The sequence below is a fragment of the Ornithodoros turicata genome, chromosome 4 (assembly GCF_037126465.1).
Source record: "Ornithodoros turicata isolate Travis chromosome 4, ASM3712646v1, whole genome shotgun sequence".
NCBI classification, from domain to species: Eukaryota; Metazoa; Arthropoda; class Arachnida; order Ixodida; family Argasidae; genus Ornithodoros; species Ornithodoros turicata.
Window position 1 is genome coordinate 4,336,617 of NC_088204.1, and position 25,549 is coordinate 4,362,165.

At 46.4% G+C, this 25,549-nt stretch overlaps 1 protein-coding gene across 1 annotated transcript; it reads left to right on the forward strand.

The window, feature by feature from the left end:
• Nucleotides 1-741: 741 nt before the first annotated feature.
• On the forward strand, nucleotides 742-25,549 carry LOC135390531 (receptor-type tyrosine-protein phosphatase U-like). Its single transcript, XM_064620226.1, has 43 exons — nucleotides 742-911; nucleotides 1,738-1,822; nucleotides 1,903-1,972; nucleotides 4,326-4,474; nucleotides 4,532-4,581; nucleotides 4,682-4,849; nucleotides 5,112-5,243; nucleotides 5,322-5,402; nucleotides 5,501-5,788; nucleotides 5,868-5,999; nucleotides 6,188-6,346; nucleotides 6,625-6,777; nucleotides 6,839-6,972; nucleotides 7,060-7,240; nucleotides 9,240-9,310; nucleotides 10,634-10,862; nucleotides 10,929-11,255; nucleotides 11,364-11,681; nucleotides 12,710-12,963; nucleotides 15,072-15,144; nucleotides 15,217-15,323; nucleotides 17,841-18,045; nucleotides 19,217-19,310; nucleotides 19,433-19,682; nucleotides 20,108-20,147; nucleotides 20,336-20,429; nucleotides 20,501-20,586; nucleotides 20,860-21,011; nucleotides 21,073-21,160; nucleotides 21,272-21,345; nucleotides 21,407-21,443; nucleotides 21,628-21,725; nucleotides 21,793-21,951; nucleotides 21,999-22,144; nucleotides 22,216-22,351; nucleotides 22,424-22,573; nucleotides 22,659-22,755; nucleotides 23,000-23,076; nucleotides 23,144-23,278; nucleotides 23,342-23,467; nucleotides 23,533-23,684; nucleotides 23,754-23,889; nucleotides 24,111-25,549. The coding sequence occupies exons 1-43, from the start codon at nucleotides 848-850 to the stop codon at nucleotides 24,183-24,185; spliced, it is 5,832 nt and encodes a 1,943-aa protein (XP_064476296.1). The 5' UTR covers nucleotides 742-847; the 3' UTR covers nucleotides 24,186-25,549.

Here is a 25,549-nt window from a genome sequence, read left to right on the forward strand (position 1 = left end):
CAACACGCATGAGCATGTAACGAAGGCCTCACTTTCTCTCTTCTTTTCTTCTTTGTCTTTTCCTTTTCTTTCCTTCTCTTCTTTTTCTTCCCCTTTTCTTTCTTTCTTTTCTTTTCTTCTTTGCCTTCCCTTTTCTTTTCCTTTTCGTTTCTTCTTTTCCTTTTATTTTCTTTCCCCTTTTCTCATTTTTCTTCTCCTTCTCTTTTCTTCTTCTTCTTTTCTTTTTCTTCCCTCATTTTCCTTTTTTTTTATAGCAAGCTGACCTCCGTCTGGCTGACCTTTCTTTTCTTTTTTCTTAATAAACATATCCCCCCCCCTCACTTGGGTTCACTAAACGTGTACGCAATCACAACAGAAGTGATATACTGTAATGTCAGCAGCCTTCGCGCATATAGTTGGGATCAGCGGTAAACGATGTATACTGCATGCAGTGCCATCTTCACGATGGACGAGACTGCTTTATTAAAAACCATATACTGAGCGGAACAGCAGTAATCCTCAGAGATAATATGAGACAGACAATATCATATAGTCAACGCTGAACTCTATCGATGCCGCACTAATCTAAAAGCGTCCGCATGCTCATACTGGCGGATGCACACTCATCACGTCCCCTACGCCCTATCTATCGTTCAATCTTTAAATGAAACGGAACAACAGTCATCGAGCAGTGAAACACATAAGGGTCAGAAATTTAGCAGATACACGGACACATTGCTGAAGAACACAGTGATAGAGACGGCGTTGTTCGATTAATAATATATTGTGCGTCGGAGGAAGATGTGTTGATGGCAATATCGCCAGTCTATTCCATTTAAGGGCAGCGCAACAAGGCATCGTTTTCGTCATGCATTGGTGTCTCGTGTGGTGTTTTATCCAATGTTTCTGTGTTGGTGCCTTCTGTGATCATGGTGAGTAACGTTTGGTAGTGGTGGTGTTGGGGTTTTGTTTGGTGCTCTTTCGGTTCTGGTTGAAAGAGTAAGATTGCAAACATCTGTAGCTGAGGGCCCCTTCTTAATGCCTTGCGTACTACCATGTTTATAATGAACATTAAAACGTTCGTTCTTAGTCAGGGGCGGATTTGCAGAGGGAGGCGGGTAAGGATGTCCTGACCCCTACTCAGTTTCTGCCTTCACATACTGTTTAATTGAACTGGGTCGTGTGTCTACCATGGTGGTAAAAGATGGACCCCCCTCTCAGAAATATGGATCCGCCCATGTTTGTAGCGTACGTATATACTTTCCAGCAGACAGGGAAGATACCGAGGGAGTATTTAAAGTACGATACTAATTACTGCACGAAGAACGTAATTAAAATAGAGCACAAATGTTTGGAAGTGAATGTATAGCAGCGTAGCAAATACTCCAAAAGGAATACACTTAAATAGTGGGGTATCGGCTCTCGGAGAGATTTGACTTTTCATCGGGGTATGGACTTTATTTGCTTCTTGTTGGAGTTCCATTAAAAAAATGCCTTCCAGCAATACACTCTTCATTTGAACAACTTTGGCAGCGACAACGCTAAAGAAGCATTCCATGAGTACGCTCTGTGATACAACGGCATCTTATGAATATTGAAGAGCATATGTGTGGACGGTTCATGAGTGGGCGGGGCACGAACGTAGAGTAGTACATGGGTTACCCCCATTGAGACCTGGAGATAAGCCCGAAAGGAATGTTCGACCACATCAGTTGCAAAACTACTACTACTACCGGTATTCCTTTATGTGTAACTTAGGTGCAGCTGTGCAGAGTATCGACTGCAGGGAGACGGCGGAGTCACTCTTACAATCTGGAGCTTGCAATTCAACCCAAAACTGCACGTGAGTAATCAATACATTCGATTAAAAGAAATTAAAGTGATGATTGAAGGTTTGACGGTTCTTCCGTTTTGTTTTCCTAGTGTGTATTGTAAGGGCAGTTGCTACAATGACAGTGAGGCCGAAGTGTTGGGCACTGCGTTCTACGCTCTGGTGAGATTTTCTCTACAGAATCGGTGTTAACGGTCGAAACAGAATAACAGTGTTACAGCATCGAAAGCACACGCATGCTTGCGTTTTCGTCTTCAATACGGGAGCTGCAAATCTAGAAAGTAATTTCACGCGTATAAGCCGCACCGCAGATAAGCCGCAGAACGCGTTTTTTGGGACGTTTTGAAAATTTTCTGGCAGATAAGCCGCACCCGCAGATAAGCCGCGGGCAATACGAGACGACTGATTTGTGCGACAAAGGAGACCATAGAGAAGGCCATAAACCATGTGGTCCATACTCCGGGGTCGGCACAGTGTACAACAGAGGAGGTCAGTTCTGGAGTTCTACCAAGATCGGATTGTGCCCTTGTCGGGTGTTTTTCGTGGTCTGATTGGTCAGTGATCTTCCAGAAGACGTGAATCACTGTCACCACTTTCCTTAAAGCTGCTTGGGGGAATGCACCAGGAAGATCAGTCTAATCGAATGTGGACCCGTCCCTGTTACGCACTGTTCGTGCATCGGCAGGGCAGTGCTGTTCCAGAGACACTGTCGGCCCTTTCGTTAAAATTGGTGTATGGGGAAAATACCAGGAACAAATAGTCATCAGATAAGCCGCACCGGTGGATAAGCCGCAGGGCGCCCGTGAGAAAAAAAAATCGCGCATAAGCCGCGGCTAATACGCGTGAAAATACGGTATATGCCAAACCGGGCGCCAGGGGCGTTAGTTAGCACTTAGAAACCCTGCCAGCCACCGATGAGTACCTCACGGACGGGACAAAATGTCTCTGGGACAGCATCTTTCTGGTTTGCTATAGTACCCTTTGTAACTCTCCTATTCAAGAGTAGGCAAGGCAAGCTACTAACGTCATCGGTTCGTACAGTGTACCGTACGTGCACAACGTCACGTATAGGATAAGGAAGGTTGGTGAAAGGCATCACGGGAACGTTGTGTCAAGTATCAACTTTCGTCTCTCCCAGGAATGTCGTCACGAACACTCCAGATAGCCTATATATATGGTGCACCACAAAGAGACGTTTTCAGAATGTTCCGTGGAAGTGATTTATTCCACCCATTCGGATTATTGTTGTTAATATATAAAGGCTGACACAATTGGAAAGACACTGACGGTTTATATATCTGGCCAGCCACGTTATAAGCTGTGGTTGCAGAGCTCAGTTTCACGAAACAAAGGTTGTGGGAAGATCAAAACAACAACAACAAGAAATCAATCCTGACTATATGACATAGAGCGATTCAGCACTGGGAAGATCGAAAGATGTTTGGCGACACGATGGAAATTGATGTTCTGAGGCTGGAACACAGAAGAAACGGCAAACTTCGTTCTTCTCGTTTCTTCGTTCAACGTTCAGCACGTTGTGCGATGTGTATTGTATTGTATTTTGTCTGTGTGTTCCTAAAATATGTCGCCAGGGCTCAAGTTGCACCAATGAGCCCGTTTCGTGCTCGTGTTAACGTCATTCCTACCGGCCTCGGTGGACCAGTTGATGTACCTGTGTCCGCCCAAACGTTGCGGGTTCAATCACCGCCGAAGACGCCGCAGTAACTTGGTGGTAGGGTACAAGTTGCTTAGACACGTCGTCTTCGACGAGGTTGATTCCGTGTGATATTTCGGCGCACGTCAAAGAACCCTCAGGCGGGCGAAGTTACTCCTTAGACAGACCATTGGGGTATCGCCCATGATCGAAGCGATGAAGTATCAAATTATTATCACCCCATTAATATTGTCACGGATGAAGGCAGACGAGCGAAACGGCGAATAATCGACGAACGGTTTGTTAAGCTATTTGGCTGCTTAACACACAAGAGCGGTAACTCTGAAAAACAACGGAGGTAAAGAATGCTCCGACTGGGAGCTCACAAGCTTTTATACACAACGGTGAACATCGTAACATTGTAGAAAGCGCGCGTCGATGAAGAAGAGGAAGTAGAGAAGCTTCTCCAAGGTCGTCGATCCGCCCATGAGATTGATGCGAGCGAAGGAACAGATGCTTCTAGAAGCATCTGGAAGCTCGCTAATCAGCGCGGCGTGTCGTTGATCTCAGTCCGTCGCTCGACGTCTCGACGTCCGTTGTTACTGTTCCGTGTGGTCGCTTCAAAGATGATACGTGGCAATATCAACACCGTTAATACGATAAGTTACTGATCAATCGTCCGTAGGAACTATATATCTCAAAGTAAACGATTATTGCGTGTTCAGTATTGAGCTGAATGCCAATAGCCAAATGGTCAAAAATGATAAGTAAATGATAGGTGTGCTATCTAGTTCTTATACGTCCTGCGATGTGGAGCTGAATCGTTTATAGCTATCGTTTATTTCTGTTGCACTTTCAAAGCCGTCATCCATCTGCAAGAGTGCCCTGCATGACTTGCGCATTTCCTACTGGAATACCAGTGCCAAGACAGTCACTTTTGTGACCTCTGGACAGGATGACACACGCAGTAACTTTGTTGGATCTGTTCGCTTCAATATCCAATCAAAAAAGTGAGCTCTCTTGCCTCGGTATAAAGAGGGTTCCTCATTTCCCTTCGTCTTCCACAGCCACTTTCCGAGGACAAGAAATTTTTACTTCACCTCGCCGAGGATAATCGGTGAGTGAACAACGGCACTTGACAGTGTGGAGTCAGTCAAGAGATAATCGTTTTAGTGCACTTGCAAGTACCCGCGCATACATGGCATGTCATCTTGCAGAGGAAGTGCTAGACGTCACCATGCTTCATCGCAACTTTATCTACGGCTGTGAGGATACGCCCTCGCAGGAATGTCATGTGCCTGAGAAATATACTGCGCACTTTGATTACACGGTTAAAGAAATGAAACTCAACGGTGCAGTCAACCTGTCACCGTCGCCTAGCAACGGTATGATAAACTTTGCTTTTATAGTCAGTACCTCCGACGTTCGGCGTTTGTATACCATGAATATTAGATCCCGCCCGCGCGTTATATCTATCGCCCGGAGCATGGTTTATTTGGCTTCAGACTCTTGTCTTTGATAGTTTGTGTAGACATTGCTAGACTCAACCACAGGTGTTCCTTTTTTTTTTATAACTGTCGTTATATAAGTTACAGCTGCCTGTTTACGACTAAACGATTTAGTGATCCTATTTACATGCCTACGAAGGATACTACAACATCGTGTGGCCGAGGACGATTTCGCCCAACATTCGCACTAACATGTTCTGGTGCAGACTCCATAATAGGTTGATGTCAGACATCGCATCTCCCGCCATATTCTACGGTGACATCGGACCTGGTGAGTCATGGGCACTGTTAGAGAATCTAATCTTTAATTTGATTTAATCGCTTTGTTACCATTCCTTCCTTATTCCAGGACATGGTTGCGGTCGATGCCCCACTCAGCCCGTCCTGTCAACCGCGAGGTCCCCATATGAATGCGCAAGTCGATCCAGTTGTGAGGACTGCTCTGATCTCTTCTGGCTATCATAGCGATGAAGTTCTTTTTTTTTTTTTTCATTATCAACTGTAACATTTGTCTCTCTTGCAATGTAGTCGTACCATTTCTTCCAAGACACTACACGATCACCGTAAGCCTCGGAGAACCGTTGGAGATAGACGTTGTTCCTCTGAAACCGGGCAATGTGACATCGTGGGTTAAGGAGGATGGCAGCGGCAGCGGCGACCAGCCCGTTTTGTACCATGGTGGCCAGGATATGCATAAACTAAACTACAAAAGGGCTGAGTTGCACCACAGTGGAGTATACATCGTTAGTTTGCCATCGGTAAAAGACGTAACATTTCCCGGAGAGAACCGAGCTCTGATGCGAGTCATCGTGCGAAGTGAGCGGAATCCTTTACGGCGACCTTTATTGTATTAGTTTAACTCGCGTTAAAAGCGGGTCTTGTCTATACCCTGTAGTGTGCAGAGCAAACAAGTACGGACCTTTATGCGAATCCACATGCCCTGACTGCAAAAACGGTGGCATTTGTCACGACATCACCGGTCGTTGTATCTGTCCACCAGGGTTTAAAGGAGAACTCTGCGAAGAAGGTGAGCTCTACTGTGCCTTATCTCACGTTATAGCTATTTAGCAGTAATACGTTAATAAGTAAGGGTCATCATATCGTTGCGTACCAGTAACCAGGTCTTGCTGGTGCTCTTTGCCACTCTCCTTACCTGAGCGTTTGTTGACGAAGTTCTTTGCTTATAATTTTAATAAGGAAACCTTCCTCCCACAGCCTGTGGAGATGACAAATTTGGCCAGCAATGCCAGAAACGCTGTTCAGACACCAATCCCGACCCTAAGTCGAAAACCTGTTCGGGCATCATGATCTGCCTTCCTGATCCTTATGGTTGTTCTTGCGGAACTGGCTTCAAGGGATTCTTCTGCAACGAAAGTAAGCTGGTTAGAAATTTGCAAGCCGTTCAGTCGTGTGTCTGGCGTGCATTCGTGGTGTGTCGTGATGTATATGCAATGAAACTTGCATACAAGGACCGTTGCGAAAATCGAAGAGCTGAAGACATGATTGTTGTAGCGGCAGCATTTTGTACAAATGTCCTCACTTTTGTTGTACACTGCGTGGCAAACCGAAGTGTACCTGCGGACCGTATCCTTGTACCCTTTCCACTGACATTGACACACTGTTGTGTGTAAGAATTATCCTACGACTTTTAGCGTGTTCCCGGCACGAATACGGCGCCGACTGCAAGAAGAGGCGCGTCTGTCACTGTAAGAACAACGGCACCTGCAATATCTTCACGGGAACGTGCTTTGAAGACCAAGGAGAGTGTCTCGATGGCTGGAAGAATAAGCCTTACTGCGACATCAGTAAGATAAACGATTTAACACCGAGACGAAATGTAAATCGCTTGCGAATTTTCTGGTATAGGCTACCCTCTTCTTAAGAGAAAACCAAAAGTTTCAGACATCAGTGACACCAGCGCTAGAGTGATGTGGGACGCATGGAAGTCTGGACGAGATACAGGCGAAGGGAACCCTAAAGCGTACTTGCTCCAATACAAGGTAGCGGCTACGGCTAGATCACTGTCATAGTCGCTCGAATGTTCTATTTTTCTCATCGTTGCGTAATCGCAATACTTTCTGTTGCAGGAAATTACACGCGCGAACTGGCCGATTACTCGAAATGTTATCCCTCCAACGATCCATAGTCGTGTTCTGTCGGGATTGAAACCTGACACCTCCTATGAGGTCAGAGTCCTGGTGATCGACAGCGACAACAAGTACCGGAGTGAAGGGGCTCAGGAAAAACGCTTTAGAACGCGTTGTGGACGTGAGTGTTGGAAATGTTTCGCTCCACCAGTGAATGGCCGGCCAAATGGCCACCTCTTCAACGACCAAATGATGGTGTTGCACATTCGTGTCTTTTCGGGAGGTACCCGGGTTCGAATCCCGATGCCTGCTGTGCTGTCTGGGGTTTTTCCTGGGTTTTCCTCAGACGCTTTCAGACATATATCGGCCCAGTTCCCTCAGAAGTCGGCCCAGGACGCACATTGGCCCAGGGCGTTGGCCGTGACGTTGCCCACCTATGTGAGACCGACAACGGCGAGCCCTTTCGCCATCCACCACCACCACCACCACCACCATTCGTGTCTTTCACAATGTAGCACGAAAGGCGCAATAATCAGGTCCTCTTTCTCGCAAAGGGCATTTTGTCGCTACTTATAAATATCCCGCACCTGCATCGTCATTGTTGTGAGTCGTGGGTGTATCTGAAGCATGACGAAGTGGTCAGGTGCCAGTGCCAACAGCGCATGGTGCTTTATTGGTGCAGATTTAATACACAGCAGAGGGGCGGGGCGTACACGGGTGGAACAGATAAGTAACCGTGCTATCTTAGTGATACGAACAAACAGAACTTATCTTTCCGATACAGTTGATATTCCCAAAGTTTCTTGTGCTTTTTTTTTTTTTCGGGAAAGTGACACAATCTTCACCTTTCCATGTCTAGCTAGACTTTTTACTTCGTGTTAGCACCGCGCAGCACCTGTGGCTATGAGAGGCATCCAGACGTGGACAGAGGGGGAGAGAACCGTATAGAAACGGGTAAGGGTACAAGGTGGTTAGTACGCGTCCTCGGCCGACTTCAAGGGGAACTGGGCCGAGATTCGTCCAGAATGTTTGCCGGAAAACCCATGGAAACCGTCCGATATGTCACAGCCGGTAATAGGACTCGAACCCATATCACCTCCCAGTCGCCAGGACGACTCGCGCACCTGCTCGGCATGCCGCTGGCTTTGTGGAAGGAGGCGGTATATTCACCATATGACGGTGAGCAGTGCTATCACCATCGCCGCCACCACCAGTTCACCACGATCCGTTCCTGTACTGGATATCGCAATCTTGCAGCCAACATGCACCCTTCTTGTATCTGGCCAGTGTTGGCAGACGCTCTAGAATTGAAGCATTCCGCTGCCAATAGAGGCTGACAAGGTCCGATTCTGTGAAACTGTGAAAAACTCCCCCTTTTTATTTGTTCTTGCTCCATGTACTGTCGGTGCAAGTAGTGGTGGTAGCGGTGATAGTGAGGGGGCTCGCCGCTGTCGGCATCAGAGAGGTGGGCAGCATCACAACTTACGCCTTGGGTAAATGTGCGTCCTGGGCCGACTTCTAAGGAACCGTGTAGCCATATGTCTGAAAGTGTCTGAGGAAGACCTAGGAAAAGCCCCAGACAGCCTAGCCGGCAACGAGATTCGAACCCGGGTACCTCCCAATCTCGACGTGACATGGCCAGCAGGCTAGCCACTGAGCCATTGGAGCTGGTCGATGCAAGTAGTATGCCCTTAAAAATGTACTCAACCACGTAGCACGCTCCAAGCTAACCATCACCCCGTGTGACAATATTCTCGCCCCTGATTTGATGAAAACAGGAGGTGGAGCCGTACATAATGGCCACAAAATAGGCTCCGCCTCCTGTTTTCAACAAATCAGGGGCGAGAACGTTGTTATTCGGGATGATGGTTGGCGAGGAGCGTGCTATGTGGTGAAGTTATTCATAAGTGTGTACGGGCAAATTTAAATGCATACACACTTTATAATTCCACCCCCACTGATTCTAAAAAGAAAGCAAACCTTGCTCGGTTGTGATTCCGGTTGGCGGCTTGGTCCTATACATGTTAGTGAATACTGTTCTCGAAACTTGAGGTTGTAATGATATTGGAGCGATATTATCAAGAACATCTTTACCCCCGAAACGGACAGTAAAATTGTTTTGAAGCCAAATCAGAACACAGGACGCCATTATGATTGCCTTTTCTTCTCCTTCTTGGAAGGTCCCTCAGAGACGCCTTCTTCCATCATGATTGACACCTCTCACAGCAGATCAATCACCGTCAAGTGGGAGGTTTGTAACATACGTGTGTTTTCCATTTTCTTCACTTTATCCCCTTCATTCACGTTATAACCGGCTTGACAGACACTCTCGGAGCAGAACTTGACCGCCTATTACACGTTCAGTGGCGTAGCCAGACCTCCAAGGAAGGGGGGGGGGGGGCTCGATACGAAAACCCGCCCACTTTCACCTCCCCCCCCCCCCCCGCGCTATTCCTGGGTCCGTCAGCACACACATGTTATTGCCAGCTGGCTATTGCGCACACCGCAAGATAAGGGATGCAAATCTAGACTGATTTGAACGTTCAGAATGCGATTACATGTAGGCTGTTATAACCAATGAGGCCCTGCCACCAGATTAGAAGTATTTTGATATGCTCATACTTTGAAAGTCATTCAAGAGTGCAGACAGACGAAGGAACTGCAAGAGCTTTCGCGATCGTCACAATGGTACCCCCCCCCCCCCATATATTGTTTTCTCCTTGGATTTGCACGATTTGCATGGGTCGGACCGTAGCAAGTAGGGGGGGTTCGGGCCCCCCTTAGCCCCCCCCCCCCCCCGTGGCTACGCCACTGTACACGTTGTCCGCCAACCATTGCCACGAGTCATAGGGATACCGCTGCTGATTCGAAGAACGAAGGGGGCGTAAGCCTTTTTTTTTTCTTTTTTTAGCAATTTGGATATATCATAATTGCTACCAAAAGGCGTACGCTCACCTCTCTCTTCAAATCGATAACCGCATCAGTTCATTTTTAAGAGTGTAAAGCAGAACATTATGTGTACCTCGGCGTTGGCATATGATTGGGTGCTACAATTCTTCAGATGACGTAACAATGGATAGAGGTATCTGGATGGCGGATGGAGGTATCTGGATCAGGGGCGATAGCGTTGTCATTCGGGATGATGGTTGGCTAGGAGCGTACCATGTGGTGAAGTGGATGATGCCCTACACCCCAGAAGCTCTTTCATGGAAAGACTCTCTAAAATTTGCAGCCTCGTCTGCTTTCTCCAGGAATCTGATCTCGCCCAAAGGCTATATAAGTACTACTCGGACATCTCACCAAATCTGGCAGTGACAGCCCTAGATCTTAACTTTCGCCCGTCATCATTCCTTCATCTGTTATCACATCATCTCATCTCACCCTAGCTACATTCGTGAGGCAGTCCACATTCATGTGGCCAACAACGGCAAGCCGGTTTTCGTCACCACCACCATCATCACCATCTAATTTTTAAGAGTGTGGTGAAGTCATTTTTAGGGGTGTACATTAAAAGAAAAAAAAAAGAAAAACCTTGAAAGGCAAGGCTGAAAGTGTTAAAAAATTCTTCTTGTAGAATCCTCCTCGACACTCTTGGAACTGTTGGACCATCAATGTCACCCTCATGTACAACGACAGCAGAACTACGTTCAATCTAACAGATTATCCAGGATCCCACCCAAAAACTAATCACTCGTTCTCCACAAAGCCGTATACTTTATGGAACATCAAACTTCGTATGGAGACACCAGATGGAGAGCCAGGAGAATGGACTGCTATGGGAACAGTCATCTCCGCTCAGGATGGTAACATGCAGTACCCTACCGACGTGGCTAATACGGTTCATCGACATCCGTTTCTTTGACTTACAGCTCCGTCCGCTGTTCTTAACGTGACTTTAGAAGAGAGGCATACTCGGAATGCAACCATTCGATGGCTTCCACCCAATGAGACTAACGGAATCCTCCGTAACTACGAGATTACGTTTCGTTTGCTACCAGCCATCGAAAGAACGACATTCTTTTGGAGAGAATGCGCCAGTGCTGTTTACACTAATAACAGCACAACCGTCACGTGCGACACTCAGCGGATCACTTTGTCAGGGTTAAAGCCATACGCTGAGTACGTCGTTACGATCAGGGCTTTTACCATCAAAGCTGGGCAAGAGGCGGGATTGACTTTCCGAACAGCACGAACAGGTATATCGAATTTCGTTCTACGACATAGTTCTACAAGCCAGTAGCTAGTAACTTGATTCAATGGTACTATCCCCAGTGTGCTAGTACTGATGATATTTTTCCTGACAGTTCCTGACGGAATGGTATGGTTCCTGTCGCCTGCCATAAGACGAGACCACGTGGAAATACGTTGGTCAAAATTTCCATGCGAGCAAGTCAACGGCATACTACTCCAGTACCTCGTGACCACCCAAAGCCCTGACCCATGGGAGACAGAAGTCTATGAAATGTGGACGTGGCCAAACCTGCTACGAAGTGGCCACGCGGACGGAATTGTATACCACAGGCTTGTCCCACATACTCGATATAATGTGCGTGTGACTGTAGAAAATTTGGATGGACTATCGCGACGATCTGCTTACATGAACTTCACTACACCGCCCGTAGGTGAGTAGCCTAGCCGCCGAGAGTTTACGAACTGGAACTGCTGGTGGGGGTGCACATTTCCAGAGCTGAGAAATGCGTGGTGCATAGCGCTCTTCCATTCGCCACCCGTCATGGCTATTGCACCAAAACTGATCCTTGTGCGTGTGCGTGAGCGGCTACCGTGCCGGCCATGTCTCATCGAGATTAGGAGATATCCGGGTTCGAATCCACGTACCGGCTGTGCTGTTTGGGTTTTTTTTCCTGGGTTTTCTTCAGACACTTTGAGACATATGTCGGCACAGTTCCCTTTAGAAGTCGCCCCAGGACTAGAGATGCGAAGCCCCGAAAAAAAAACCCCCGGAAATTTTGGGGAAAAAAACAGTTTTCTTCGGGGTTTATTCCTCGTCTCCGAAAAAATTGCCCAAAATTTACAGGCAACAAAATTCAAAAATGTAAATTTTCGTGCCTTGCGTTCCAACCCGCCAACAGTGCCTTGGGTGCCTCTAATCCACCAACAACCACCAACTTAGAGCTCCGTCTGGCTGCTCCAAGCGATCGCCATCGCTTTCACACAATGTCGGAGTTCTGGTCGGAGTAGGACGGGTTGTTCCAATTACATATCGCTGAGTCGACAGCAGTCTCATGGGATGCTCTGCTCTGCATTTATGCCTAGAGGGTGAACACTACTAAGGTTTCTAGCTCATTGTATGCTGTGGCTGGGCCGGCAATGCTTCGACTCAGCAGTAACCGCGTTTGTTTCCATTTTTTCGGAAAAAAAACCCGAAAAAAATCGTTTTTTTCTTCGAGCGATTCAAAATTTCCGCATTGCCCCAGAAACTTGAAACTTGAAACGTTTTATTCAGCACAAAAGGGGTGTACATATATTACAGGGACTGCAAGGTAGAGCGTTACAGAGCGTTAGTCGTGACGTTGTCCACCCCTGTAAGGTGGGCAACCCCACCCCTGTAAGGCACCGCGAGCACTTTCCGGAGGACTATCATTTCCTCGGTTCATTCAATTTAATAATGTTGATGTGTTTTATTTTTCAGAGCCCCTTGCGCCCAGTGGACTTGTGGTGGAACAGCAATCGAGGACGAACATTTCCCTAACCTGGATCGCTCCCTACCCACCTTACGGTGTCCTCGACTATTATAACATAGAGCTTCGACCAGAGAGCACGACAGCGCCTGCAGTGACAAGGCACGTCGAGGCTAAGCAAGCGCTGTGTAGTGGAATAGAAGATCCGAGGATGCAGTGCTCTACGATCTTTGGTCTCCAACCAGATACCAAATACTACATTACGGTAACCAACAGCAACAGCAACTTTATCTTAAAGGGGCACTAAAACGCAAAAAAAGAGAGAAAACAACTTGCTATCAAATGAAAGTTCGTGTTTCAATTAGTACATTTCAACAAAATTAGTTCACACAACACTACTGTGTAGAAGAAAAACGCAATGAAAACAGATCTGTCTTCGGCGGCAGCGAATATACACTCTTAAAAATGAACTTCACCGCATAGCACGCTCCTAGCCAACCATTATCTCGAATGATATCGTTATCTGCCCTGATTTGTTGAAAACAGGGGGCGTACTCCTTTTCTGTGACAATTATGAACAGCATAAGTGTCACAGAAATGGCGTACGCCCCCCGTTTTCAACAAATCAGGGCAGATAACGATATCATTCGAGATAATGGTTGGCTAGGAGCGTGCTATGCGGTGAAGTTCATTTTTAAGAGTGTAGGATCCCCAGGAGGCGAAGATTGGCGGTATCCAATGGAACAGCAGGAGGAGCGCGCGCATGCCTATCGTGGACGTGTGGAGTTGGAACGGGTCTGATTGTAGTGTTCCGTATATGCGCGGTATGATGCGCACTGCTGCATTTTTCAATACAGATTCACTTAATTGTAGCCTACAAAAGTTCTCACTAATGTTCAGCTGACAACGTTTATCTTCACTTCCTTCGGACAGCGACGCCAGTTCGCTTCGCAGTGCTCACTGTTTTTCACCGGGACCGCTACATGGCGTGGCACGCGCGTGCGCGCGCCGCATGGACTAAAAACAGGGTAACCTAGTCTGCCATACTAAAAAGCTGAAGCGACGTTCACTCCTTAGCATAGCTCGGCATTTCGGGACTCGGAACTAGCGATCACAGTCATCTGATAAGGTGTGAGTTCGGGACTTGCTACGAACTTACGTGAAGGTCGGCATATCGTATCGGTGAGATCGATCATGCCGCATATTAGCGCACTCATCAGATAACATCACACCTACTCTGTTTACAAGTGTGATGTTATCCGGTGAGTTCACTAATATTAGGCATGATCGAGCTCACTGACACGCCATGTCGACCTTCACGTGAGTTCGTAGCAAGTCCCGAACTCACACCTTATCAGAGGATTGTGATCGTGAGTTTCGAAGGCCCGAAATGCCGAGCTATGCTCCTTAGTGCCGAAGCAAGAAATAGTCCGGTATAATCTTAATTGCTGCTTCCCGACGGAATCAAAGTTGTGGATCATGATAACAAGTACGGAATTAATATAGCGTGTCACGTAATTTGAAGTGAACTTGTTTTTGCATTTTAGTGCTCCTTTATGATTATTATTGGAGAGTTTCATCTCAGGGGGCGAGTTTCGGTGACGATTCGTTGAAGACGATTCAGAATAGAATAGAAGTAGGAAGCAAAAAATTGAAACGTGTGTCGCACTGGTGCGACCACCTGTTCCATGTCGCTTGATGTGTGAAAGCACTGAATGATTTTTAAGATTACTTAAGCGCGTATGTCCTTGAGGTAGTTCGCCGGAGCACACAGCGCATGTTGCTGTTGCTTCCTTGGCCAACTCCCCAGTACCTTCTCAGCACAATAAGGTCGGTTGTCAAGTTTAGCATGGGCGTTCTTCAGTGCTCGCCGACTAGAGTCAAAGCGTCGGCAGATAACCAGCTCGTGCTCCGTGTTCGACACGGTTTCGCATGTTGAACACTTCGGCGGTCCAGCGACACCTATCTTATGAAGGAATGCTGCTGCGAACGGGATCGTTGAGTCGCAGGCGATGGATGACGGACTCTAACTGCCTTGACATCTTCGATGGGAGACAGTACACTCTTAAAAATGAACTTCACCACATAGCACGCTCCTAGCCAACCATCACCCCGAATGACAACGTTCTCTCCCCTGATTTGTTGAAAACGGGAGGCGGAGCCTATTCTATGCCGTGCATAATGCACGGCACGTTTCCACGGCACGGCACGCTTCGTTTCCTTTTTTTTTTGGCTATAGTCGTGACGATGCCCACTTGAGTGCGGCCAACAACGGCAAGCTACCTCGACACCCCCCCCCCCCCCCCTCGCTTTTAAGAGTGCAGCTGTGTTTGTAAGTATAGTTACTTTCGATTGAGTGGATACTTTTTGTAGGTGTTCGCTGCAAACAATGGAACAGGACTAGGACTTCCTTCAGAAGTAGTAGAGGCAGAAACGAGGGTGCTACGTAAGTTGAAAAATAGCCCAGAAAAGGGATCTACGAAGGGGTAATGTACTCATTATAATTGTTTTCCATCAGCTCCAGATCCACCGAGAGGATTGTCTGTCAGAAACCCAACAGAACACAGCATCAGGGTAGCGTGGAAAGCACCCGCAAAGAAAAACGGGGTACTCATGCACTACAGGGTAGGTGGCGTGTTGTAAAACCCTGTTTTAATGTAGTCTACACATTATCCCGCAAACAGATATTCACGTGGAGTCCGCTTACAACGATGCCAGAGCTAGTAGGGGCAACTGAATTACCTTCGAGCCACTGAAGGCTGAACTCTTACGTGCTTATCTATTTACTGTTACACGACTGTAAAGACTTTCAATATACTTAATACGCAGTTTTTTTTTTTGCACATACTCCTAATGGAACAGATTCCAAAACAGCACAGAGGCTGTTTTTGCAGGTGGGTTATACGACTATAGGCAGACATTCTGTGGAAGAGAACATTATACAAGACTGCATACTATCGTTACACAAGATAGTTTTTCGAGAGGAGGCGATGTACAAGGGTCGTTCAGGGTAGACCGACACTTTTGCCCGAGTAAAAAAAAAAAAGGGTAAATGTAATTGAACAAAACTATGGGGAGGACGAAGTGCAAACCTTCCCGGGTCACCGGCACGTGCAACAGCGACAGCAATCATGGCGACGAGCAGCGTGTCTGTAGCTGTAATACGTCAAACCAGCTCAGATATCGCAAAGATTAGAGTCACGGTACGGGAACAAGTGACGTCACGGGTAAGCGCGTACGAGTGGTGCAGGCAGTTTGTCGAATGACGGGATACGGCGACGAATAAACCACATGGACACGTTCGTGCGACTGCAGTCACGCGATTGAACATCGCAGCCGTTGAGCAAACCGTCCTCGTGAACCGGACAGTAACAGTACAATGCTGCAGCCCAGCGTGATATTGGTGTCGGCGGTGCGGAGAGAATGATTCACGGGCACTTGTATACAGTTCCGCAAAGCCTGTGCAAGGTGAGTTCCACCACACCTCACTTGTTGCCAGAAGGGAGCGCGCATGACAGTCTCGGAGCAGCTGCCGAGCCGGTTTCATTCGGAGGGGGGTCGAATTTTTGCAATGAGTTATCGCATCCGATGAGACCTGGATGAATCATTCCACTCCAGAGGCAAAATGATGCAGCATGGAATGGCGACATAAGGCTTCATAAGGACAATTCGCGCGACATGAGGCCAAAGCAAGATGCAGCCGTCTGCTCCGTGGGTACTGCCTTCTGGGTGCGTGGTCTGGGACATATGGACTCCTCGGAACAATGCGTCACGATTAATGTCCAGTACTATACTGCACGTCGGTAAACTCAGTTAGGGTTGCAAACCCTGCAGGGTTCCAAAACACTGCGAAACGCAATTCGCGAGAAAAGGCCTCGGATCCTGTCGGGAAGAAGTTCTTCTTCACAACAATGCGCGGTCTCACACGGCGAATTTCACGGTAGAAACCCTGCCCGAAGTGCGCTGGAAGGTTCTTCGCGATGCCCCTTACCGTCAAGATTTAGCCCCATGCGACACCCTCGAGCCACGTTGAGACGACGCCTACTCGAGCTGCGGTGCACGGACTTTTCTCTGGCCACTCTGCTCGGCCCAGTACGAGATCACACACAGCGGTCTGTGACCAAAGCAGTTCTGACTTTCTTGAGAGATTCAGGTCTGATGAACAGCCTGTGAACTCAGTCGTGAAATCTCATTCTTCTTCTGTGATTCATCTCATCATTCCTTCGCCGTTTGTTAGTCATCTTTTTTTTTTGTCATCTTTGTCATTAATCTACCTCATCCTTCTTTGATCATCTGTTAGTTTTTCGTTATTTCCAAATTCTTTTTCTTTATTTCTAATTTCTTAATTTTCTTCCTTTAATTCTTTCTTATTCCTTCCTATTTCTTTCTTTCTTTAATTCTTATCTTTTCTTTTTATTTATTTATTATTATTTCTTATTTCTGGAATAGCAAGCCGACGTCCCGTTTGGCTGACCTTTCCCCGTTTTTTTTTCCTTTTCGTCTAAAAAAATATATCCCCCCCCCCCCCCCCATGCGACCCTTGCGGGAAAGTCGTTGCACACAAATGGAGCCCTCCAGAAAGATGTCCTGCAGAGGCTACGACAGTTGCCCACTTCTTTTCTGTGCCAAGGGCATCAAAGAGTTGCCACAGCGATGGGAGCGTTGCCTATAGATGAACAGAGACACTTTGAAGAACTGACGCACACACAGAAAAATAACCGTTCGAGAAAGAACTTTTTAAAGTTCGTCGGCTTGTCCGTATTTTTCACCGTGGAAACGTTCTTCGGAAGTAGGACGCAAGGATATCCTTGGCCATTCTTTCGTTCTCGAAGATAGGAAAAGTTCAGAGAAAGGTCCTAGCACGATGAAGAACTCTCGAAGAACGGTTATTTTTCTGTGTGTAGTTTTGTGCTTCCCGAATTTTCCATTCTATTTAAAGAACTAAAAGTTTCGATTGACCTTGAATGACCTTTGCAATAAAGGTTCGCAATAGCGCTTCACACTGGAAGGCATCGTGTTAACCGGTTCTATTTCTATTGGACATGGCTCTATACTATGTGCCTGCGTCTTTACCCACCAACAGTTTAAAATTGAGGGCTATATGCTAAGCGTGGTACGTATCGCGAACTTCATTGCGTGCAGGTGAACTCATCGTTGGTGCACTCTTACGACGCGGAGCTGCTGAACACAAGCCTTGTAAACTCTAGTCTCTTGTGGAACACCTCTACCCTATGGTATGACCTGAAGCCCCTGTTCCCGGGTTGCACTTACAACGTGTGCGTAGAAGCCAGCACAAGTGCAGGTTATGGAGCTCCTCAATGCAAACAAGCCCACACCAAGGCATCAGGTCCGTACGGTTTCACCTCGCGACTGTTCGGAATGTGTAGCTTTATAACCGAGATGTGATTCGATATATGAGAAATGTTCGATATAGAAGCGTCAGCATTTTTGACCTGGTTTATTTCCTTTTCACGTGCCTATATTTAAGTCCGCATTAAAATGTGACAGTCGTTCTTCAGCATGAAAAAGAAAACACGTCTTCTGTTGATAGCAAATCCCTGTCATAAGCCTCTTAAGTCCCTATCTGCAAAAGAGGTGGGGGCTAGCACTGCAATAAATATCAGTGATGGCCACTAACTACTTCTAAGGTAGTTTAACTATAACTACTAACTACTTCGTGATGGAGTAGTTTAACTAGTAGTTCAACTTCTTTTCAGGTGAGGTAGTTAAAACTACTTCTTTAACTACTGCAATGTATTTTAACTACGTCTATAACTACCTAACGCTGTCCGTCAACACCAATCCCATTCTGTAGTGTTCTCGGACACCTAAATATGAGTCACAAGCAGTGATCAAAGTGAAGATTTAGTACACATGCACGGCACAATTGCTCTGCACTTCCGTTCTCATCAAACAAGCAGCGCAACGTAAAAGTCGGAAGCACAATCGTGCCGTAAAGCTTGCGGTAAAATCGGAAGTAGTTGGCACCTGCAATAACCTAACTACTGTAGTTAACTACTCGAAATAGTAGTTTAACTAGTAGATGCATTGGAAACAGCATTTCTGCAAGTAGTCGATAACTACTTTTTAACTACAATCAGGTAGTTTAACTAGTAGTTTAACTACATGTACTGGCCATCACTGATAAATATTGTCACGAAGCGAAATGGATCGGCGAGTCGTCGAATAAACAGCGCACGGTTTATTAGACTACTTGGTAGCAAAACACAGGAGTGATAGCTCTCTGAACACAACTGAGTCCAAAGAATGAATGCTCCAACTTGGAGCGCACAAGCATATAAGCGTCGCGCCGAAAAGTCTAGAAACAGCACATGCGTTTGCCAGAGAGCAGGCGATGTGTCTGGAAGCTTCTTGCTTCTTCTTCAGCATGCGCCGGGATGCGACGTACCGTTTCGTGGCTGCCCTGGAAGTTTCGCGATGATGATTCGTGGCAATATGATAGGCGCTGACTTTTTGAACGCAGCTTATGATCAGCGCAACGTTTCTGTACCATGCAGTCCCATTGATAGACGAGCCTGGCTTGCAAGGAGTCGTCGACAACATGGTCATCCTCCAACTATCTCCGGCCAGTCGTAAGAATGGACCCATCAGGTAATGCTTGCCCCCTCGTGTTGTTCGTCAGCATTCAAAGCTTCTGTGTCTTCACATGAGTATCTTTCCACGCTGTGGCCAGACGCAGTATCAGTAAACAATGTTTGGTTATGATGACGCAGCAACTACTACGTGCTCGTCGTACGAGGCTACGAGGACTTGAAGGGCGACGTGACGCCGCTGCCCTACCAGGAGTCTCTGGAACGTGGCCTACATTATTACGTGGCTGCTCGTGTTGCCCCCGGAGAGTTAAAAGAAGACAGGGAGTTTCTCGCTGGCGATGACTCTGTCGTGGGAGGATACCACAATGCTCCTCTGGAGCCTGCAACACCATACCGGTTCTCGCTGCTGGTTGAGAGCAACATTTCTGGGGTGAGCAGCTCTTTCTGTGGTAAACATTATGTTCGGATCCAGACTAAATTATAAAAGAAAGATCTAGACATTGTCATGGGCAACCATCCCTTGGTTTTCTGCAAATGACCGTGGTGTTCTACTACTGGTGATCTACTCCTCCGCAATGAGTAGCAAGTCAGACACGTCTGATTACTCTTAACCCCTCTATAAAGCAGCATTGGATGCCCCTCTCGAGCCTATAACCCAGTTTTTGCTTTTGCTGAATGGAATAAAGTAACCTAGGATGGACATAAGGGACTTCTTCACTGTCTTCCTGGTGGTTGAAACCGATTGGAAATGCAAGGCTAGATAAAATCCTGTTATTCTCTCTGTCCTTCTGTGATATCACTGACATGGCTCTGTTCCGGAAACGAAGCATAATTTGTATCTAATCACCATTCCAGCATGTGACGTACACTTACAGATTGTCTCAGCCCATCATTGGTAAGTGACCTCTTATGTGTTCCATGGAAAGCGCAAAGACTTCCTGCAGGACACTAGAAGACAAAATATCATCATAAATGTCACTCATTTCGATTCGTTTATGGGAACTGAAAGTGTTTCGTTGTTCAGGGGGACAATTCTTTTGTTTACTCCATTCCACATTGTTTATCTTCCATTTTCTACTACAGTCAACCCTAGGCCAGATGGAGGAACCACTGTGGCCGTATTGATAAGCGTTCTCCTCATATTCGCCATATCAGCAGCAGCATTATACTACCGCAGGTAAGGTCTGGCCTAGCTAGTTCCGCGCCGCATGAAAGTCCCGTCGCTAACCATCTGTTCTTCACGTCCAGTAGACGCAAGCGAAACCTGTCTGCTGAACGAAGATGTGCCCTAGCACCTCCAGCTACGAAAGAAGTTCTCAGCAAATCCTCTGTTGGTATGACTCGCACTTTTTCAGTGGACGTCACCTAACTAAACATGAAAGTAATCAAATAAGAAAGTGAGCCGAACGATATAGTCAGCGATAACTCGTCTGGAAACACTGTCTTTCGGAAACATGCTGGGATGTTAACCGTGTGAATGCACGGTCTGTCGCCATTTCCTTCTTACACAAGCTTTAAATAACTCGTACCTTAAGAGATGCTGTAACTTGCTTTTGAGCACTGATCGGAACCCGCTCAATACTCAGCAATCATTTAACAAACTGCAGGTTATGATAAGTGTGCCCCGGAAACTGAAGAGTACGTCGTCCTGAATACATCGCAGAGGAAAGGAACGAACGTAGAGTTGTTATCGGTCCAACAATTTCGGACGCATGTCATCAATGCCGAGGCAAACGGCACGCTCAAGGAGGAGTACATGGTATGCCGAGTACACATATAAAAGTGTATACATGGCAAGTTTTATGGCACACTGTTGGCAGGCGATTGACTCGGGTGAGCTGCATCCGTGCGAAGTTGCAAAACGGCCGGAAAACATGCATAAGAATCGATACGGGAACGTTCTGCCATGTAAGTCTGCCATATGTCTTGAAGACAGCATTGTAAAGAACTGAAGAAGTCTTTTTCCGACTTCCGAACGCTCACCGAATTTTTTTGTGTTAAATTTTTCATGCCTTCCAGACGACCATTCGCGCGTTATTTTGTCAGAGCTCCCAGACGGTGGGTCGGATTATATCAACGCAAATTATGTTGCTGTGAGTACAGAGCTTTACACTTTATGGAAACATTGTGACAATCAGTGGCTTCTTCTTCTAGGGTTACAATAACGATAGAAGGTACATTGCAACGCAAGGTGGGTCAGGATTTTGTGACTACCGTTCAATTTTATTTCGTGTTCCTCACGTTCCGCAATTATTCCACGCAGATCGTTATATACGGAATATATCGTTATATCGTATTACCAATTGTATAGTTCGTGCGATGTGTCTTTGTGTCGTATGCAATCATGCTGAACAAGATACTTTAATCCTTCTAAGGTCCCACTCTTGCAACAGTCACCGACTTCTGGCTCATGGTGTGGGGATCTAGTACTCGCAAGATCGTCATGCTTACTAACCTGAAGGACCAACAAGAGGTATTCGATTAATTAAACACATCCTTCTGGAAATGCATATAGCCGACCAATATTTTGTACAACATAGATAAAGTGCGTCAAGTATTGGCCGGAATCAGTAGAGCAGTACGGCGATATTGAAGTCAGGCTACATCACACCGACACCACGGATGACTTCGTTATAAGAGAGTTCGCTATGTCACGGGCAAGTAGAAGCATATACCAATTAAAATGGTCGCGTACCCATTAGCACAGGGCCCATACATATAGCTCTTCACGGCTGTTTCACTGTAGGAAGAGAAGTGCCGACATCTCCTGCAGTTCCACTTCACCAGTTGGCCCGAACATGGCGTTCCCACTTGTCTGGATGCCACATGTTCATTTATGACACGGGTAAGGGGCTTTCATCATGGAGACTCTCCAATCATCGTCCACTGCAGGTGAGCTATTGATATAAATTGGACAATATCTACATAATATTCTGTTGGTGCGTCCCCACTATGTATTGCAGTGCAGGTACTGGTGCAACCGGTACTTTCATTCTAATGGACAGCGTGCTGGATCAAGCAGAAGACCTGAAGCAGTTGGACGTGTTGTCTCACTTAAATGCTATGCGACAATGTCGGGTCAACTTAGTGGAGTCATTGGTATGACTACGGCTACTTAGACTGTGGATAACAGAGACCTGAGTCACCATGGTCCCTCTGTCTCCCGAATAGGACCAGTACGTCTTTGCGCACCGTGCTCTGGTTGAGCTCCTCTGTGCAGCATGCCATTCGATAAGCGTCACAGGCTTCATGAAGCTAGTGCAGGAACTCAGAATTCCAAATAGTGCTTCCAACAAAAGCATAATTCAAGAGGAGTTTGAGGTCAGGATCACATCGTTATAAGCGGAATGCTGAATATCTGTGCCTACAAGCACTTTAAGGGTCTTCTTAATCTTCCCTCTTGCAGGAACTCAACAGACCAATATTTCGACATAACGAAACCTACAAGAGCGCCCTCAGCTACGAAAACGTCGGGAAAAACCAAACACGTGACGTTCTGGCAGGTAAAGTCCGTGATCCGTGACGTAGTGCTGAAGCACGTCGATAAAGATCCTTACAACCTTGTGCGTTGTTTACTCCCATACTCTTATTGATTACGTACACCTATTGTATTCCTTTTTATGGCTCTTCTGAGTCGCGTTATAACCGGGTTAATCCAGTGTTGAGCTAAACTTCAAACTTAGTACAGTTCCTCGGTTCTGAGTCTTGACATGTTCTTCCACGAAGATTCGCGGTGAATTTTTACAGGCGACTCCAAACGATTCCTCCTGTGCCCGCCGCAAAGTTCTTGTCGTACAGACTACATCAACGCCGTCTATGTTGATGTAAGACTCCTTCGTCCAATATGAAGTCTTTTCTTGTTTCGGAATAAGGACTAAAACGATTTTACAGGGTTACAAAAGCCAAAATGTATTCCTGGTGACTCAGTTTCCGCGACCAAACACGGTCGAGGACTTTTGGCAGATGGTCTCGACGAGCAAGACCACAACCATCGTCACTTTGGACGGCCTGGATCCTGCGGATAAGGTCTGGAAGGACACACGAGGTATTGCATATTATAATCGGTTTCTGTTTTAAATATTCCTGTAGAACTGCCCCCAGTTCTGGCCGGAAGTTCACCAGACTCTGAGAAACTACGGCTGCTCCGTCTACAACACAGCGACGACGGTAAACTCTGGTATCGTCATGCGGACCTTTAGGGTTGAGCAGAATGAGGTAATGGACTTGTTCGTTTTTTTAAGGAAATGACATCAATTTAAATAATCGATGAATGGTTCCAGCAACCTTCTAGAACAGTGCGCCAGTTCCACCTGCAGTGTTGGCCGCGATCGAATCCGGTGCCGCCATCTTGTGACGTCATATTGAGCCTCATTGAGCAAGTAGAAGACTGGCAGAGTCGATCGGCGAACACTGTGTTAGTCGTTCAGTGCACGTGAGTTCCATACGACGTATAGCGCTGCGCTGATCGTAATAATGATAACATATCTTACGTGTTATGCAGTGACGGATGCCGTGCGAGTGGTCTCTTCTGCGCTTCAAGTATCATCTGGAAACGAATGAAGACAGAACAAATGGTGGATGTCTTTCAAAGCGTGCAGACCATTCGAAGAAGTCGAACAGAATTCGTGCGAGACCTGGTAATATTATTTACAGGGAATATAATATCGTAAAGCAGAGGGTACTGACGTGTCTTCAGTTGATGATTCTTCTGGGCGCCTCGCTATGACATTAACTGCACTTGTTATCGAGAGAAAATGCATACAGCGTTCCCTGGGCAATGTTTGCCTAAGGAAGGAGATGAAATCTATAAGAATTGTCACGAAAGCGTAGCTGAGACTCATGGGTTTCTCCATTACAGGTCCAGTACCAGTTTTGCTACGATGTGGCCTTGGCTTTCCTCGACAACTTGAGCACCTACGCAAACTTTCAGTGAATGTGGGATGGTGATTTACCTCTTGACGTTCGGCCTCTTTTAAGCTTCAAGTGTTCATTGCATTTGGTTCAGTGTACGATCGTACTACCCTTGTAACATGGGCAGCCCTCAATCATCATTGAAACCAACCAATATGTCAAGCCCACCAACGCTTTGCCCTCAAAGCTGTCTTCACCTTTCTGGATATCATACTACATCCATCCTTCCCCAGACATCATTCCTTCGGGAATCTAAACTGATTGATTTTAAAAGAAAAAAATGGAGATGTTAGTCTCGAGCCACTCGGGACTGGCTACTCCAGGACGCGTTATTAATAAAAGAAAGGGAAACTACACTAAACTCCTAATCTAAACTCCTGGGCATTCTCTGATACGTCCTATATGCGCAAACGACTAGTGAAGGAGCTGTTTATTCTGGATTTTTTTTTCATAATTTTCTGTGTCTCGGCTGCTTGTATCTCCTTTTGTTTGCTTGATAGCTTTTGGGAATAGCAAGCCTACACCGTGGCTAACCTTTCTCTTCTCGCTTTTTTTTTTTTTTGCTTTGCATTAAACATATTCCCCCCTCCCCCCAGTCACCATCTCGCAATAAAGTTGTTGTTTTTGCCCTTGCCCGGTGTAGCGCTTGCCTTATCCATGTTAGGTATAACATACGTGTGTGAGCACCCATGTACCTGAACAAGCAACGGTCACAGCAAACCTGGTCTTCTCGTACACTTTGGTAAACTAGTATTGTAACTAATGTGAGGGTTAACGTACTATATTGAATAGTGGCAACACTGAAAAAGTAGAAACGAAAGAGTTATATACAGAGGCCAGAGTCATATTATAGGAGCAAACACGGAGCCATCCATTGTCAGTAATGTCAGCTAACTGTTTCTTCGCGATTTTTCTATTTCCTTTTCCAAATCGAAACTTGGAGCAAAGTAAGCAATACAGTGTGTAAACGCTGTTGTCAGTGCTCCTGAACATTGTCATATTTACCCTGCTGCGTCAAGATGGAGTTTTCCAGTATAGCGAATTTTCCCACACCGTCCGTCCCTACAATGGCTCTACACCGGCCTTGCATGCTGCGTATATTTTTACTCTATGGTACATTAGGGTATTTTATGGCAATTTCCGTCATTTCTTTTCTATGTGGGCTTCGATTATGTGGCCTAATAAACTCAATACGGCCCGCCACTTGACCTAAGTTTGAGGCGCCTGGTCTAGATCACCTTAACTTCGTCATAGCTGCTCTACAGCAGCAAAAACGGTACATGACAGCCTGGTTGTAGCTGCGAGTCACCTTCGTTTTGTGTTCATGTTGAACGTCCAGCACCTGTTGTAATGCGAACAAGAACTTGGAACTCGGGGGTAAGAATG